This window comes from Aquarana catesbeiana, linkage group LG07 (genome assembly GCF_042186555.1).
Source record: "Aquarana catesbeiana isolate 2022-GZ linkage group LG07, ASM4218655v1, whole genome shotgun sequence".
Classification (NCBI taxonomy): Eukaryota; Metazoa; Chordata; class Amphibia; order Anura; family Ranidae; genus Aquarana; species Aquarana catesbeiana.
The window spans coordinates 316,947,795-316,965,482 of record NC_133330.1 but is presented as its reverse complement, the minus strand read 5'-3'; the positions used below and the strand labels follow the sequence as shown (position 1 = coordinate 316,965,482).

Below are 17,688 nucleotides of genomic sequence, written 5' to 3'. Positions count from 1 at the left end.
AATTGGTTCCACTAGATTTTAGTTAGGGGTATCAGAGTAAAGGGGGCTGAATATAAATGCACGCCACACTTTTTACATATTTATTTGTAAAAAATTTGGAAAACGATTTATCATTTTCTTTCCACTTCACAATTTTGTGCCACTTTGTGTTGGTCTATCACATAAAATCCCAATAAAATACAAATTTACGTTTTTGGTTGTAACATGATAAAATGTGAAAAATTTCAAGGGGTATATATACTTTGTCAAGGCACTGTATATCTCGATTGGAAAAGCCACAAGAGTTTCATCCCCTCTCCCACATCATTCTCTACCCTCCCTTTGCTCCCTCCTCCACCTTCTTCCCTTTCCCTTTATTTCTCCAACCATCCCTTGAATTCCTCTCTTGTAGATATTCCCCTCTTCCTATCCAATACCTCCTTTCCCCCACATCTGCCCTACAATTTTAAAATTGAGAACCCTTAAAGCAGGACTTTCACTTTTTTCTATATTATGGCACCTTACAGCGACTTGGTGAAATCCAATGTCTCTCTCAATAATTAATTTGATATCTATATGTGTCTTTTTACATTTGTACCTAATCTAAGTAAAAATCTGTCCGGTAGATGCTACTAAATACCTTTTCATATGATGCTTAGCACCATCTACTGGCCAAATTCAATATTTTCCACTGTAAATCCATGAAAAGCATTCAACCAGCAAAGAAAATAGCCTCATAACATTCAACCCTTTACTGTGCCATATGCTCACAAAACAAATGTACATGCACTTTCACTGGACAAATTGCAATGTGATAATTAAAAAATGGGCATGGATAGGCGGCACGGATTGGCGGTACAGATGGGCACTGATGGGTGGCACTGATGGGCGACACTGATCGGCATTGATCGACGGCAGTTATGGGCATTGATGGGCAGCACTGATAGGTGGCACTGATTGCCAGCACTGACTGGCATCCCTAATGGGCACTGATTGGTGGCACAGATTGCTGCCACTGGTGGGTACTCTATGCTGGCATTGGTGGGCACTGTTTTGTGACACTATATTTATTTATTGTAATCAGGGCACTGATGATCAGTGCCCTGATTACATCCCTAGATGTCCCCCTGTGAGGAGATGCCGCTGATCGGCTCTCCTCTCTTCTCCTCATACTCTATCAGTGTGAGGCGAGGAGAGCCGATTACCGGCATCTCCTTGTTTACATGTGACCGGCTGTGATTGGACACAGAAGATCACATGGTTAAAGAGCCACGGACACAGCTCTTTACAGAGATCGGGGTCGCGCCGTGTCCTAGCAACACGCCGCGCCCGCAACCGCTGCGCACCCCCGCGGGCGCGTGAGAGCGGCCGTTCTGAGGCCCCATCATATGAAATTAAAGTGTTAAACCCAGGGCCCTGCATTCACTATATCTGGTCTCCCACAGTACACAGAACACGGAAATGCAATTATTTTAATAAAAATAAACTGCTAAATATCTTTTCTCGTCATCAGTATATAGGAGTTTGTGACTTCTATCAGTGTCCAGCTGAGCACTGGTTAAAGCTTGTAGGAGGAGTTTTTATTCTCTTCTGACTGTTCTATGAGGCTGCATGACCTCTGACTATCTGTCTGGACAGTGCTGATTGGCCCTGTGCTGATCACATGCACCCAACCCTAAAAAAAAAAACCTCTCTAGCAATACACACCAAATTGAGCATGTGCAGAGTGACCACAAGGCTTTGTTCTATCAGCAGATGGATTGGGGACAGTAAAAAAAGGGGGGGGGGTACAGAGAAGACAGGTTTCAAACAGCCTTTTTACACAATGCAGAGGATTAACCCCCTAGTTTCCACCGTGAGTATAACAAGCATGCTTTACAACAGACTGATTTTACTGTTGTGGGTTTAGTAACACTTTAATAAGGGGAAGAATGAAAGCTGTGAAGGAAGGGGGAGAAATATCCTCAAAGCCCATAGAAAATTACATTTGAACAATTAGATAAAATTTCAACATCACTGAAATGAATCAAGGGGTCAATTAATTGTTCATGATACTATTGGATAAATTAAACTTTAGCTATAAATAAGTTATATTTTATCCAAACATATAGTATGTCCTGTGTGGCAGGATTCGCAGGATAGGTGAAGTGTATCATTTATGCAATCTATAAATACGTTCCTTTAAAACTTGTCAGAGCAAAATGCCTTTATTTGCCATCTTACGTTTCTGCGTGTTGGCGATTCCTCTTAAGTTGTCCTCGTCATCGGTGCTCGAGTCGCTGGGCTCTGGATCTGAATCCTCCAATGTTTTGCCGCCGATTGCCTCCGCTATTTTCTCCTGAACTGATTTGCAATCTTTAGGAAATCACAAATTATAAAAAGAAGGGGCAAGGGGTATCAGAATATTTGTGAGGGCAAATTTGACGCTTTTTATGATTGCAAACAGGCGGCAGCAAAGCAAGCTGGGTAGCGGCAAACTTGAAGCAGATGATTCATAAGCCAATCCACGGCACAAAAAACATGCAGGAAAAATTACCTGGGCAATGCGCTGCATAGATTGCTTACACATGTGGTCATATATAACATTATTATTCATGTGCTTTGAAGAGCTCCTGTCAAACGCACACCAGCTAGTATTAATCATGTTGTGTGCTTATCGTTTTTTAATCTCTAGAATGTGGCTTGTGATGCACTAATTGTCCCAAAATGCCCATTTAGTCGCAGTCTTATCCCGAACTGCTTGTCATGATGAAATTTGATTTTCCTGGGCCAACATGGCAGCATACATATGGGTAATAGCCTTGCCTACTAAATGTATGCTGCCATTGATTGGGGCCAGGAAAGGAAAATTAGGATACTGGATACAATTTTCCTGGTACCAACATGGCAACATATATGTAGCAGGCGGGGATACCACCCCAAATGTATGCTGCCATGGATTGGCACCAGGAAAGGAAAACTATAGTAAGTATTTGATACCATTTTCTGTTTTCCTGGGGCCACCATGGCAACATACAGGGATACTATCCCATATGTGCAATATGCATTGATTGGCTCCAAGAATGGAAAATTGTGGTAAGTACGGTATTTGATACACTTTTCAGTTTTTGGGTCAACAATGCCCCATCCCATTGTTCTTTCTCTAGGCACTTTAAATGCCAGAAGGTGCAGTTCAGTCTCACAGTGGGGTCCTATGGCATGTTACCCCATGTGCATCTTTGTTTAAAAGATAATTCATAATTGATAAAAGTGAATACTTTACATTTCCTAAACTACCTCCTGATTTTTTGTTTTGACTAAGGATCTCCTTTGAAGCTCAAAACTCAATCCAAAAATGAATATTTCAGTTTTCCACGGCTGTTGGCGTGTGTAATCAAGTATCTCTTGGGGACACCAGTGGTGAGATAATTCTCATTTCTGACAAAGTAGAAATTAGAATGATGGTGTCATACCCTTCTTCCTGCCTCATTACAACCTTTTATTGGATGAAGAAGAGATTAAAAAAAACTTATATAGGAATTCTCATCACTGAAATGTTGAGAGACATAAGAAGCTGCCAGATGATCCAATGCATTAGTGCCCCGCCATTCCTGAAATTAAAATTTTGAGTTAAAGTGGTGTTCCGGCCGAAATTATACTTTTTAAATAAAAATACCCCTATAATACACAAGCTTAAAGTATTCTAGTAAAGTTAGTCTGTAAACTAAGGTCTGTTTTGTTAGTTTATAGCAGTAGTTTCTTATTTTATAAACTTACAGCAGGCCATGTCCATCTTAAGTGTGGGCATCTGAAGCCAGGCTGTATTTCTTCCTGGATCTCATCCTTGCAGATCTCGCACATGCTCAGTGCAGCACAAGCAGTGTAATAGGTTTCAGTTTAGGTTTCCATAGCAACGGCAGTGTCAGAGGAAGTTTCCGCCCCTTCCCAGAAGGCATTGCAAACAGGAAATGATGCGATGGGCCACGGCCAGGGAGGAGGAAGTGAGAAATGAATACTGCAGATATACAGTAGGTGCTGAAAAAAAAATTTTAAAAATATCCAATTCGTTTACAGTGCACAGTTTAGTGAGGGATGCTGGGAGTTGTAAAAGTGGGTGGAACTCCACTTTAAGTCAACTTTTATTATGCTGTATGTAAAAACAAGCATTTATTTATTTTTTAACTTTGATGGAGTAGGTATGGGTTAGACACTTTGTTAAGTTTTTATTGCTGCTGAGATTCACCCCTGCATTTAACTTGGTATCTACTGTACATCAGGAAAACAAAAAGTGAGGGGAAATCCAAACAATTTCAGCTGTTATCAGAGGAAGAGGTGAGGGATAAGAGGAATAAATCTTATAATGCAGACAGTCTAAAATGAACTTTCTCTTATTTCCTGTTGCAACTCTAGGACAGGTAGTGAAGAGAAATCTCCCAAGCAGGACGCAGGCAGCAAAACAACAACTTTATAGGGGTTTCAACCTTTTCCTAATTGTTTCCTAATTGTTCAATAACTAAAATAATAATAGAGTAAATTTTATATATACAGTATGTGTATTAGGACTTACTAAGGAACCATTTCACAAAAAGTGGCTGATTTTAATGTTGACATTATAAAGATCATTTAGAAAACATAATAGACCTGATAAACTATTGGTGGCACCAAATGAGAGATTGTGACAGGAAAATGTTGACCGAAACATTATGTTGCAGTGACTAGGGACATAGACATTAGCACACCTTTGTTTTTAGACCAGTGTGTAATATTTATGCTCATTTTATTCAATGTTTTATATATTTTGGGCTATATACGTAATTTTTATTCAATTAGACCAGATTTTCTCAACCAGGGCTCCATGGAACCCTAAGGCTCATCCAGAGGTTCCTAGGGGTTCCTTGAGCTGTGAATAATGGTGGTTATTATTTTCCCACCTTCACTTCCCTCTCGATGTAAGAGGGAATTTCCCACTGACATCATGTAATGTACAGTAAGTGGCCAGTAGTATATGGTGGGGGAACTTTTCCACAATCACCAGTGTAAGAGGGCATTTCACAAATGGGCACTACTGTAAAGGGGAAAAATACAAATTTCAACATCTATGTTCATTTTCTGGTCATCAATATTATTATTTGTTTCAATTCATTTATTTATCAATTATTATTGAAAATAATTTTGTCATATAGAACTAATGTACTATGAACTGTACTGTAGATATAATTGATAGCAAGCGTTCCCTGGGAGCTAAAATATATTTCAAGGGTTCCTCTAGGACAGAGGTCTCCAAACTTTCTAAGTTAAGGGCCAGTTAACTGTCATTCAGGCTTTAGGGGGGCCAGACTGACCAGTGGGATTAGAAAACACCCTGGTGTCAGTGGGGAATAGTGCCCCTTCCGTAGTTTTAGGGGCAGAAATAGTACCCCATTGTTGGTAGCAGTGGGAGGAATAGTGCTTCATCATTGGTATAGGTGGGAGGAATAGTGTCCTATTGTTATTTAGGGGAGGAATAGTGTCCCATCATTGGTGTCTGTGGGAGGAATTGTGCCTCCAACACTGGTGTCAGTGGAAGGAATAGTGCCCGATCATTGGTGTCAGTGGAAGGAATAGTGCACGATCATTGGAAGGAATAGTGCCCGATCACTGGTGTCAGTGGAAGGAATAGTGCCCGATCATTGGTGTCAGTGGAAGGAACAGTGCCCGATCATTGGTGTCAGTGGAAGCAATAGTGCCCGATCATTGGAAGGGATAGTGCCCGATTATTGGTGTCAGGGGAAGGAATAGTGCCCCATCATTGTGTCAGTGGAAATAATATTACCTGATCATTGGAAGGGATAGTGCCCGATCATTGGTGTCAGTGGAAGGAATAGTGCCATATCATTGTGTCAGTGCAAAGAACAGTGCCCGATCATTGGTGTCAGTGGAAGGAATAGTGCCCGATCATTGGTGTCAGTGGAAGGAATAGTGCCCCATCATTGTGTCAGTGGAAAGAATAGTGCCTGATCATTGGTGTCAGTGGAAGGAATAGTGCCCGATCATTTGTGTCAGTGGATGGAATGGTGCCTCAAGGGCCGGATAAAGAAAAGATCCACATCTAGGCTGCGGGCCACAGTTTGAAGACCACTGCTCTAGGATAAGAAGGCTGAGAAAGGCTGACCAATGGACAAAAGTGTTAGCACAAATTTGTGGGTGCTGGCCTGCTGTTGACTAAACCATAAACAAAAACAATGAAACTCTTGAATAGGTAAGGAAATTGTCCAGGTGCCAGTTAGTTCAATCATGTCCTAAACCCAACAATTAAAGTACCGTAATATTGATCAAAATGCATGTTGTGTGTCCTTGACTTGTAAATATCAGTGAAAATAGATCCTTGTTCAGCAACAATTTGCAAAGCTTGAAGCTAAACCCTGATTATAGCTTGCTAAAGTCTGCTAAAAGTTTGTTTAATATTAAGATATAGTCAGCTGTATCTAACACTGGAACTAAAAGGTGCTTTAAGGAACTGATTGACATTGTTATAGGTTTTGTATATACTTGTCGAATCTGACACCCTTTAGACCAATATTAGATTAAACCATGACCACATGTATGAGGCCCTAACATAAATATGACTTAAACCTGGACAAGTCAAATTAAGCATATGATGAAAAAATATCCAACCACGGGACAGACGGCATGTTGATATGACCAGTAGAGCCCAATATACAGACAGCAGAAGTTATATGCAACTCTCAACTTTTTCTGTAAAAGCTTGACTGTTCTAAAGACTTCTAAAGGCCAGTAGGAAGGCTAAGCAAGATAAGGAGGGACAAAGCTTCAAGTGAAAAGTCAATATTTGCTTATAACTTCAGCTGCCTTCATCTTTGGATCTACTGATTAGTTTGACATGCATTTTTCACTGAAGACAACCCCAGATTATGCCTTCACTCATTGTGTGCTCAGTTTGTGGCAGGCTTACTTTAAGGGCTCATTCACACCAGTCTGCATTCTAAAACAATATGTTTTAGCATGAGGACTGGCGTCTGTTGTGTATGGGTGGTTTGGGGCACTATTTACCTTTTTTTTTTTTTTTCTTTTAAACTTTATTGAAATGTCACAAATGACATGATAATTATTCCTACGCACCACAGCATAGTTATATTGCAGTGACCAGCAGCGACATAGGATAGGGTCCGATGCACTTCGGTAAAATGTAGCATTTTTCTGCAACGCACTGGACCCTACTTCAAGGTGGAGTTGTTGTGTTAACAAAGCACATAGAAAATATATGTTTTCTATGTGCCCTAGCCATGAGCGTGTATTGGTCTGCGCAGATTTACCCAGGTCACCGCACATGTTGTAGAAAGGCCCTAAAATCCTGCAGCATTTCTACTTTTTATATCCAATCCAGAACAATTTTACATTGTACCAAAAGAAGATTTCTGCACTCTCTGCGTCTTTTACTTTTCATTCTGTGCTGCCATAAACTGAGTCTGAGGAATCAATCATACAGATAAGATTTTGAGTTTAACGAGTAGGAATATGGTCTGGCAGAATGACGGTAATTAGCGATTTATCTTATCCTTAAACGTTTAGGAACGATGAGGATTTTTTTTTTTTTTTTTTGTCATGTTAAAATTTTTATGTTGCTTTCCCAGAGATCTGTCTTCATAAATCCTGAAAACAATCAGGTTTCTGCCCATGAAAAGCTCACAAATTATCTTTGCATTGCTAAAAAACAAAGGAAAAGCCAAAACACACACGATGGAACAGGAGAGAATATACAGGAGAATGGAGAAACCGCTCAGTTCATGATTTATTACACACATGCAATGCTATTTCCAACATGCTGAAATAGGTCAAATACAACACAAATCAACAAACAAACCAGCAATACAATACAGTCATTATTACAATTCAATGGTAGCAACACCACAAAAGTCAATGATTACATGTCATTTTTTTGTACAGTTGTTTAAAATACAAGCTGCCCTCCAAAAACCTTAAACTGGCCATACACACAGCAATTTAATGGAACGTGATTGAACTATCAATTATATTTTTTGGATAAAAAAAAATCACAAAACAATGGAAGACATAAAATGCGTTGCAAGGAACTTATATTAACATTGTCGTAATTGAACAAGCGATGGAAAACTCTGATCTTGTCTAGCAAAATTGCTGTAGTTTCCATTTCATTGCAATGTTTTGCCCAGTTATGAGTTCAGAATCAAACACATTCTGGTGGCCAATCAAACTCATGGGTAGTACTGCAGATTGCTTAGTTTTTGGAGGTTCCCAATTCTCGCAAGTGGTAGAAATTGACTGAAAATTGCCACGTGTTTGGCCAGCTTTAGTCTTAGCTTGGTTGGATCACGCATTTGCTTTTTGTACTCCTCTGGAACTCTGGTTCTACTGTCCTTAAAACCTGAGGATCCTAGCTCCACCCACCTGCTAGGACTGTTGTGAAGAGGTCTTGTGGCTGTGTTGTCCTTAAACATTAGGTTCCCAGCTTTACCCACCTTCCAGGAACCTTGTGAAGGGGTCTTATGGTCACCATTCTCTAATGGTAATGGATGGGGCAAATCTAATCCCAAACGATATTATTATTAGATGATTAAACCACTAACATCCTCTCCTGTCTGAAGAAACCAACTTTGGTTAGACTAAAGTCAGAAATGCACCCCTCTGCATCCATAAAACCCATGGCTCCTAATCCTCAGCATCCATAACACCTATTTTGTGTGTAAAGCCGCGTACACACGAGCGGAATGTCCGACAGAAAAAGTCAGACGGAAGCTTTTCATCATCTATTCCGATCGTGTATAGGCCTCATTGGACTTTTTTTTCAAAAAATTCTGACGGACCTAGAAATAAAACATGTTCTAAATATTTCCGACGGAACCAATTCCTATCGGGAAAACCGCTCGTCTGTATGCTGTTCCGACGGACCAAAAGCGAAGCATGCTCTGAAGCAAGTACGAGACGGAAGCTATTGGCTACTGAACTTCCTTTTTCTAGTCCCGTCGTAAGTATTGTACGTCACCGCGTTCTGGACGGTCGGACTTTGGTTAAACTTTAGGTTGACCATGTGTAGGCAAGACCGCTTGAATAGAATTCCGTCAGAGTTCCGTCGGAGAAACCTTCGGCATTTATTCCGACACGGCGTGTGTATGCGGCATAAGAACTAGCAGGGAAGGTGTTCCAACATTACCAGCAGGTAAGTTTCATGATCCCCAGAACACAGACAAATGGGACAGGGGTTTACTGATGAGGCATAACGATGCCTGGTTGAAGAACTGAACTACCCAGCAGACACTCAGGCTACAATACTGCATGTATCTTAAGGTTAAATCTTCACAGGGTTTTACATTTAAAGAGAAAGTAAACCCTGATGGGTTTTACTTCCTTCCTTTGCCCCTGCAAAGTAAAAGCATAATGTGCTAGTATGCATCGCATAATAGCACATTATGTGACACTTACCTGTAGACGAAGCCCGCAACGTCCCCGCTGCATCCATGTGCGCCTCTCTTCCTTCCGGGGCCGCGGACTCCGGCTCTGTGACTGGCTGGAGCCACATGACGTCACTCCCTAGCATGCGCATGGGAGCCGCCATTTATAGCACTCACTCGCAAAATACAGTAAATATCCCCTATACGGCGCACAGCATTCTCCTGGAATGGATTATGCTCGTAATCCAAGGTTTCACTATATATATATATATATATATATATATATATATATATATATATACACACGTGATTCTGCACAGGAGAGCCACCCTGTAGCAGTAAAACTGCTATGGGGCGGAATTTAAGTGGTTATACTTGGAAAGCAAGTGAGCAACAGTGTTTTGTGTCTCCTCTTTGATACAGATACTACAGGCTACATCTTTGTCATTTGTCAGTGCCTTGCACTCAGATCACTGATAATCCTGTAACATAATGCAATCATTTGGGGATACAGTATATGGCCTAATGCCACAGCAGCATGAGCAGGACAACTCAGAGTCTAAGTAAAGGAAGATTAATGTGGTGTCCACAGTACAGAAATCCTGTGGCATATGTGACCTAATGCTGAGTTTAGGTCATGTGACTGAGAATGGGTATCCCCCCCAGGTCTGATCAGCCTTTGCTTCTATAACATTTACAATTCTTATTTAGGAAAATGGAGAAATTATTAAATGGGAGGCCAACATAATAATTAATTGGTAACCAGTGACATTCGAGACAGTAAAAATCCAGAATGTGAAATTATTTTCCCCATCTGTGTAAGGCAGGCCATACACGGCTCGAATTTCGAAAGAATTTTCTTTTGAAAATCTTATCTAAGAATTTTCATTCGAATTGCGCACCATTGGTGGGCTGCAGCAACAGCCGATTTTTGTGCGGCCATCGAATTTGAGTAATCGGCCATGTTGGACATTTTTTGAAAAACAAACGATTTTCTAATCAATGATGGGAGAATCGTGTGTAAAATGTAATCGAAAAAAAAATGCACATGAGTGCAAGAAAAGAAAATTCCCAGAAAGAAAAAGAAGATTCCTGGAAAGAAAAGAAGATTCCCAGCCACAAAATTATTTTCTGTAGCAACATGAGGTGAAATTGAAGGCTTGGTTGGCCAAATTTCGAAATCAATGGTGGCATCATTGGATCACAAAACGAACAAAATTTCTGATTTTCTAAATTTTTTTTTTTTTTCGAAACTCGACCATGTATGGCCATCTATGCAATACACGCACATTTCCCCATGTTTTGTATCTTTGATCACGGCAGAAACCTAGTAAGCTCTTAACTTCCTGTAGGGAGCCGACAACCCATGATCTCTGCTCTACTGAAATCTCAATAAGAGTTGTCAGCCCTTTCTGAGGTCACCCTGTTGGACTAGAAAACTTCTCCCTTCATCTCCATAACATAAGAGGGAGGTGTACTGCAGCCTAGCAAGGAAGAACTCAGGCAGAACCGATAGCACTGCTTGAAATTTCAGTTGCAATACATGTACATGAGGAAGTGTGCTTTATTTTGCCTACACATACACTTTAACTCCCCTATTTGTTCTTCAACTTTACTCAAAGTGGTGTAAAATATGAGAAAAATAAAACCCAACGTGACAATACAGCTGCAGGTTTTGGGGTGCTGAACACACTAGCTTGTTATATCCCTGATTTTTTTCCCAGCAGTTGGGAAATTATATTTCTTCCTGGGGTGGATTTTCTATAATGGTTACAGCTTGGGCTTGCAGGAGGAGGCAAAGACACACATTACAGTGGGAAGCCACTAGAATCTTACAAGATATAAAAGGCCAAAGGTGTTAAGTGCACCAGTGGCCACCATACTGAAATAGAGTTAGTTTTAAACACTTAAATTTCATTTTCATTTTTAGACAACAAATATAATATAAATAGTCTTACTTTAGATTACTTTGGAAATACTCTTGTATACCAAGTTTGTAAATTATTATTTTTGAAGGATACAGAATTATAGTTTTTTTTTTGCATTTTGAAGGAATATAAATATATAAATCCCCACGATGCAACACTGTTCATGCGTCCAAGTCAGCATTACATCTGGGACAATGGAAAAGTCACTCCATGCGTTTGAACACACCAAAACCAAGACAAAGAAGGTATGCTGTAAATCTGAGAGGAACATCTCAGATCACAGTCTATACTCACCACCTTCCTCTTCATTATCACTAACTAGGTCATTTTCTGCCTTTGGCTTGTCTTCATCCTTAAGATCTGAAATTCCACCTTCTTCATTCTCTATGGGGTTTATCAAGTTGGTTTCAGTGTCATCTTCTGCTTTCTCCAAGCCTTGTTGACCATCATCACCTTCCATGTTGTCATAAACGTCCGGATCATCTTCATCAATGGCTGTCTCTTCCTTCTTGCCTATCAAATCCTCCAACTCTGGTTCCTTCGCTATGGCTTCGCTATCTGGCTCAGGGAATTCTTCTGATTCTCTTCGCATTTCGTTTTTCTTCTTAGCATCCTCTGCCTCATCCTCTGCCTCATGTTCACTTGAGCTACTATCTAGAGAACTGTTGGATGAATAGGACTCTGTGTGTTTCCTATCTACAATGGGAGAAAATTGTGAAATTGTAATGTAGCTTTAGTCTGTAAAGAAAATATGGTCATATCTGCAATGCCTGTAAAAGGGTGGTGAAATCCATGACCATGTACCGCTCTACTCATAAACAGCACTGAAAATCCTTATCCCCATTTATCTGCTTTAACACCCAGCTCTGATGTTTCAATAGCGCTGTCAAGTTGACTCATATGCCAAATTTCTATATTTTCTGGAAATTATAGCGAGATACCCCACCAGAAATCCCAGTTGATCCGAACTACCACAACTTTTACAAAGCAAAGATGTTGTTGCATTCTTCATGATGTGTGCTAAATATCTGGAGGATGCAGCTGCAAACCAGGAACATTATCTTCAAAAAGTATTATACTCACCACTCTGGCAGCCCGTGTCTCTTACCTTCCCTCTTTACCAGTGCTAAAGACTACGTCATTCTCTAAGACAACCTCAATCTTTTTACCCTAGAGCAGTGGTTCTCAACCTGGTGGTTGGGACCCCCTCGGGGGTCGAATGACGATTTGCCAGGGGTCACCCAATCCTGGGCTGTTCCTGAAGCCCGCACCGCTCTCCCAGCCTTTTCGCAGCCGCCCAGCAGGACTGTCCCTGGAGCTTGTGGCTGGCTGCCCACTCAGCCTCGTCGCAGCCGCCCATTCAGTTCACGGCATGGCTGGGGGGCAGAGACTAGAGGTCAGCTGACTGGTAAGGAATGTGAAGTGGGAGGGGCTGGAGGATAGAGAGAGAGAGATGAAAGTGAAAAAGGAGAACAAAGAGAAAGAGTGGTATACCCTAAAATGTACCATAAGCGATTTTAATATTGTACGAGTGGAAGGGACTCAGGGAGCGCTAAATGTCCATGGGTTAGGGGCACAAACTACTTGTCTTGCCTTGGGTGCTGACAACCCACGCTACAAAAATTTTACTGTTAGGGGTCCCCGCAGCTTGGGAAATTTTATCAAGGGGTCATGGCACTAGAGAGGTTGAGAACCACTGCCCTAGAGGAACCTTTGATATAATTTTCAGGTTTTAAGAATCAATTCTTCAGGGGTCAGAGGGAAGAATGGCCCCTTAAATTGTAATCAGAATGTCCCCCTTACAGATAGCTAAAACAATCACTGGTGTCATGTTGCTGATGTTACCAAATGGCCTTGGCCCTGGAACTAAGCAGACATCAACTGGGAGGCCAATCAGCCACAGCTAAAGGAAGCCCTAGCAACCTCTGGAGGAACCCTGGGATTCCACAGAACCCTGTTTGAGAATGGCTGCTCTAAGGCATTCAACACTTCTTGCAATACTGGATGCTCGTATCCCCCTCAGTTCCATTTTCTAACCGGTGTGTCACTGCTGTGAAGAGGCCAAATGAAAGAACCACAGTGAGTACCACGAAACCAGACATCCAACATTTCTTTTTTTTTTTTTTTTTTTTTTTTTTTTTTTTTCTTTTTTTCTTTTTTTTTTTTTTTTTTTTTTATTTCTGCCACCTCAGAAAATTCCTAGAGAGACTAATTCAGCTTTCTCGCTCATATATGTCTCTTCTCATCTCTTCATCACTGTGGCATATAAATTTTATTTTTAATGGAAGGACACAACAGTGGTTTACAAAAAAATAGTTATATAAAACCTACCCTCACCTGATGAGGCTCAACCCCTAGTTCCCCTTCTCTAAAGTTTTATCTTTATTTATAAATCTCTCTGTTTCAGATGTCAAAAAGAGAAAAAAAAAAAAAAAAAAAAAAAAACCGCATACATATATATATAGCCCCCCCCCTCCCTCCCATCTCTCTCCCATCTCCCTCCCATCTCCCTCCCATCTCCCTCCCCTCTCCCCCCCTAACCCCTGTGCAATGCCTATGTTCTATTTGGTAGGTAGTTAAATCCTGATTTTTTCTGCATAACTCCATGTTTTTTTAAACTCCTTCCAACATTTCCATTTATCTACTTCTCTCTTTTCCTCTTTATACAAAGAAAACTGTTCCATGGTATAGGTCTCCTCCACGGCATTTATCCAGTCCCACATCTCCGGACTTTCTTCCCCCCCCCCAATTTTTGGGGATTAATCTTTTTGCTGCGTTCAATAAATGTGGGACCAGAGATGCTTTATACTGTTTCACATTCCCTTCTATGCCGTGGAGGAGAACCACCCACGGATCCTCCTTCACCTCGATTTTTGTAATCTCCTTTATCGATCTCAAGATTTTTTTCCAATATTTTTTAATTACCGGGCAACTCCACCATAAGTGAGCCATAGTACCCATCCCTCCACAGCCCCGCCAACACTCTGACGATTTCCCATGTTGGAACTTACTTATCCTATCTGGCGTTGCATACCACCTTGCCATACATTTATAATTCATCTCGGCCGTTTTTATATCCGCCGCTGAGCTATGGGCCAAAAATAACATTTTATTAATCGTGCTCGTGTCTTTTTGTGTTCCCAATTCCTTTTCCCATTTTTTGATAAATGTGGGTACCTCTGCTTCTTCTTCCTTCAATATTAATTTATATAGCTTAGATACTGTGTTTTTTGTTTTTTCCGAACAACATAATTTTTCTAACGCTGTCAAGTTTTCTCCGGATCTTATCGGTTGAGGTAGATTTTTCACGAAGCGGTCTAATTGCATATACCTCCATTCATCTATCACCCATGTGTCAGTGTTTTGTTTCAATTCAGTGATTGTGACCATTTTCCCTTTTTTAAGTATTTCTCTAAGCTGTACTTTGTCTTTTTTTATCCAGTTCCCACCTATGTCTCTTTTCCCTGGTGCAAAAAACTCATTCTCCTTTAATTCTATCAGGGGAGAATTATAAATCTTATCTAACTGTTTATATACTACCTCCCATGTCTTTAAAACTATTTTTGTCAAACCGTGCGTTCCCTCATCTACCGTTCTGTGATTCGGAGGGTTCCAAATAATAGATCCTAAACGTGTTTTACTATAGTAATTCTCTATATTCACCCATCTTTTTTCTTGGTTATCCCTAGCCCATTCTATTGCTCTTGATAAAATTATTGCTTTATAATATTTTAGGATATCCGGGACCGCAAGGCCCCCTTTGTCTTTATCTCGTTTTAGGGTCTTGAGAGATATTCTTGATCTTTTGTTTTTCCATATTATATTAGAGATTATTGACTTCAGTTTTCTAATATATTCTTGTGGGAGTTTAATAGGTAACATTTGAAATTTATACGTGATCTTGGGTAAGAGGACCATTTTTATGGCGTTAATACGCCCCATCCATGAAAGAGGTTTTGTCTGGAGTTTTTTCCCTTCCCTCTTTATTTCATCCAAGAGATGGATATAGTTTTTTCTATATATCTTTTCCGGGGAGTTCGAGAGCATTATTCCCAGATATTTGATCTCTTTTTTCCAGCAGAATTGGAAATCTCTCTTCAGTTTTTCCTCCTCTATTTTATTCACGTTTATCTTTAGAATTTCCGATTTCCCCATATTGATCTTAAAATTTGTTATTTCGCCATATTGTTTTAATATTTTAACCAATCTTGGTAATGTATTTCCGGGATTACTTATATAGAAGAGCACATCGTCCGCATAAGCGGCCAATTTGTGCTCCTCTTCTCCCACCTTAAATCCTTCAATGTCCGGGTTATTTCTAATTGTTGCCAGGAGGGGTTCTAGGGCCAGCACGAAGAGAAGGGGGGACAGGGGGCATCCCTGTCTTGTCCCTCTCCTCATCTCGAAAGGTGGCGACAGGGTTCCATTGATCTTAATGGCCGCCTTGGGTTTTCTATAAAGTGCTTTGATCCTTCCTATCATCTTTGGGCCTATTCCTATTATTTCTAGGGTTCTAAACAGGAACTCCCAGCCCACCCTGTCAAATGCCTTTTCGGCATCACTTGACAAGAGCAGGCCTGGGAGTCCCTCCTCCCTTCTCTTCTGAAGCAACAATAGGGTTCTCACCCCATTGTCTCTTCCCTCCCTTCCTGCTATAAAGCCTACTTGGTCCGGATGAATCACCCCATTCATCAATTCTTTTATCCTCGTGGCCAGTATCTTTGAATATATTTTTGTGTCAACGTTAATCAATGATATCGGTCTATAACTAGCGCATAAAGTCGCGTCTTTGGCCTCTTTGGGGATTACGGTGATTGTAGCAAAAAGCGCCTCACTACTTAGTTCAAACTCACTTCCCACCCCGTTCATGTACTTACACATTTTCGGGACTAGTATGTCTTTAAATTTCTTGTAGTAATATGTGGTGAACCCATCCGGACCTGGGCTTTTCCCCTGTGTACTATCTGCTATTGCTCTGTATATCTCCTCCTCTGTTATTGGTTTCTCCAAGGCCTCTCTAGAATTTTTTGTAATCTTGGTTAATTTGGCACATTTTAAGAATTCCTCTATCTTCCTGTTTTTATTTTCCTCACTTATCTGGTCACCATTAATCTCCTCCGTATATAGTTCACTGTAGTAGTTTTTAAATACTTCACCAATCTCTTTGGTTTCATAAACCATCTTCCCATGTTTATCCTGTATCTTTCCTATAAAGTTTAGGGCTTTTTTTTTCCTGAGCATTCTGGCTAAATGTTTTCCCGCCTTATTTCCCCACACATATCTTTCTTTAGCTATTTGGTTGAATTTTTCCTTTGTTTCTTGTTCCATCAACTTTTTTAATTCATCCCGTTTATTGATCAGTGCAAGGTATGTTGTTTGGTGGTGTCCTCTGTGTTTTTTATGTTCTTGTTCTAAGTAAAAAATTTCTTTTATAACATTTCCCATCCTATTTTTCCTTTCCTTCTTTCTCCTTGCTCCCTCTTTTATTATTATTCCCCTTATGTAGGCTTTATGTGCATCCCATGTCACCGATCCCGATGTATCTCCTGTTTCATTTGTTGCAAAATAAAATTTTAGCTCTCTCTCTATTTTTTTGGAGATATCTTCATTTTGCAGTAGGTCTTCATTTATTCTCCACAGTGATTGTCTCCCTTGAGCCCTGTATATCTGCATCTCCATCTCAATAGGGGCATGGTCTGATGTTGTGATTATTCCTATTTTTGAGCCTACTATCCTGTCTAAAAGTCTATGGTCTACTAAGATGTAATCAATCCTAGAGTACGTCCGGTGCACAGGGGAGTAAAACGTATAGTCTCGTGTTTTACCATTCATGATCCTCCAAATATCTACCAGTTGATTTTTATGTAGTTCCTGTTTTATCTTCTTCATCTGTCCGTTATTCGTCCCCTGTGCCCCGGACGCACTATCGATCTCTGGTTCCAAGCACATATTGAGGTCACCCATTACTATAAGTTCCCCCTTCCTAAAATCCATTAATTTCTCCAATGTGTCCTTCAGAAACCTTACTGGGTTTTTATTAGGGGCGTATATGTTGGCGAGGGTGCATTCTATTTCTCCAAGTATTCCTCTGATGAATAAAAATCTCCCTCCTGGGTCCTGCATCATACCTCCTAATTTAAATTGTACTCCTTTAGCCAGTCCTATCGCTACTCCCCTTGCTCTTTTCGATATTGCATCTCCATAGAACCAATTCGGGAATTCTTTTGATCTTAATCTAATATTTGATTCGTGTGTTAAATGGGTCTCCTGCAGGGACACCACCCCTGCTCCATAGGTTTTAAGTTCCCTCAAAATTTTATGCCTTTTTAAGTTTGAGTTTAACCCTTTTACATTATAGGATAGGAATTTAAATGCTG

The 17,688-nt window shown here is 40.5% G+C and overlaps 1 protein-coding gene across 5 annotated transcripts in view; it reads right to left on the bottom strand.

The window, feature by feature from the left end:
• ERICH3 (glutamate rich 3) overlaps positions 1-17,688 on the bottom strand; it is a 203,021-nt gene that overhangs the window by 45,450 nt on the left and 139,883 nt on the right. For 4 of the 5 annotated variants that reach the window (XM_073593736.1, XM_073593737.1, XM_073593734.1 and 1 more), the window contains 2 exons: positions 11,606-12,007; positions 2,203-2,334 (listed from right to left, as the gene is read on the bottom strand). In XM_073593736.1, the coding sequence (XP_073449837.1) occupies positions 2,203-2,334; positions 11,606-12,007 (534 nt within the window). The remainder of the gene's footprint in view (positions 1-2,202; positions 2,335-11,605; positions 12,008-17,688) is intronic. The other variant, XM_073593739.1, reaches the window with a different exon arrangement.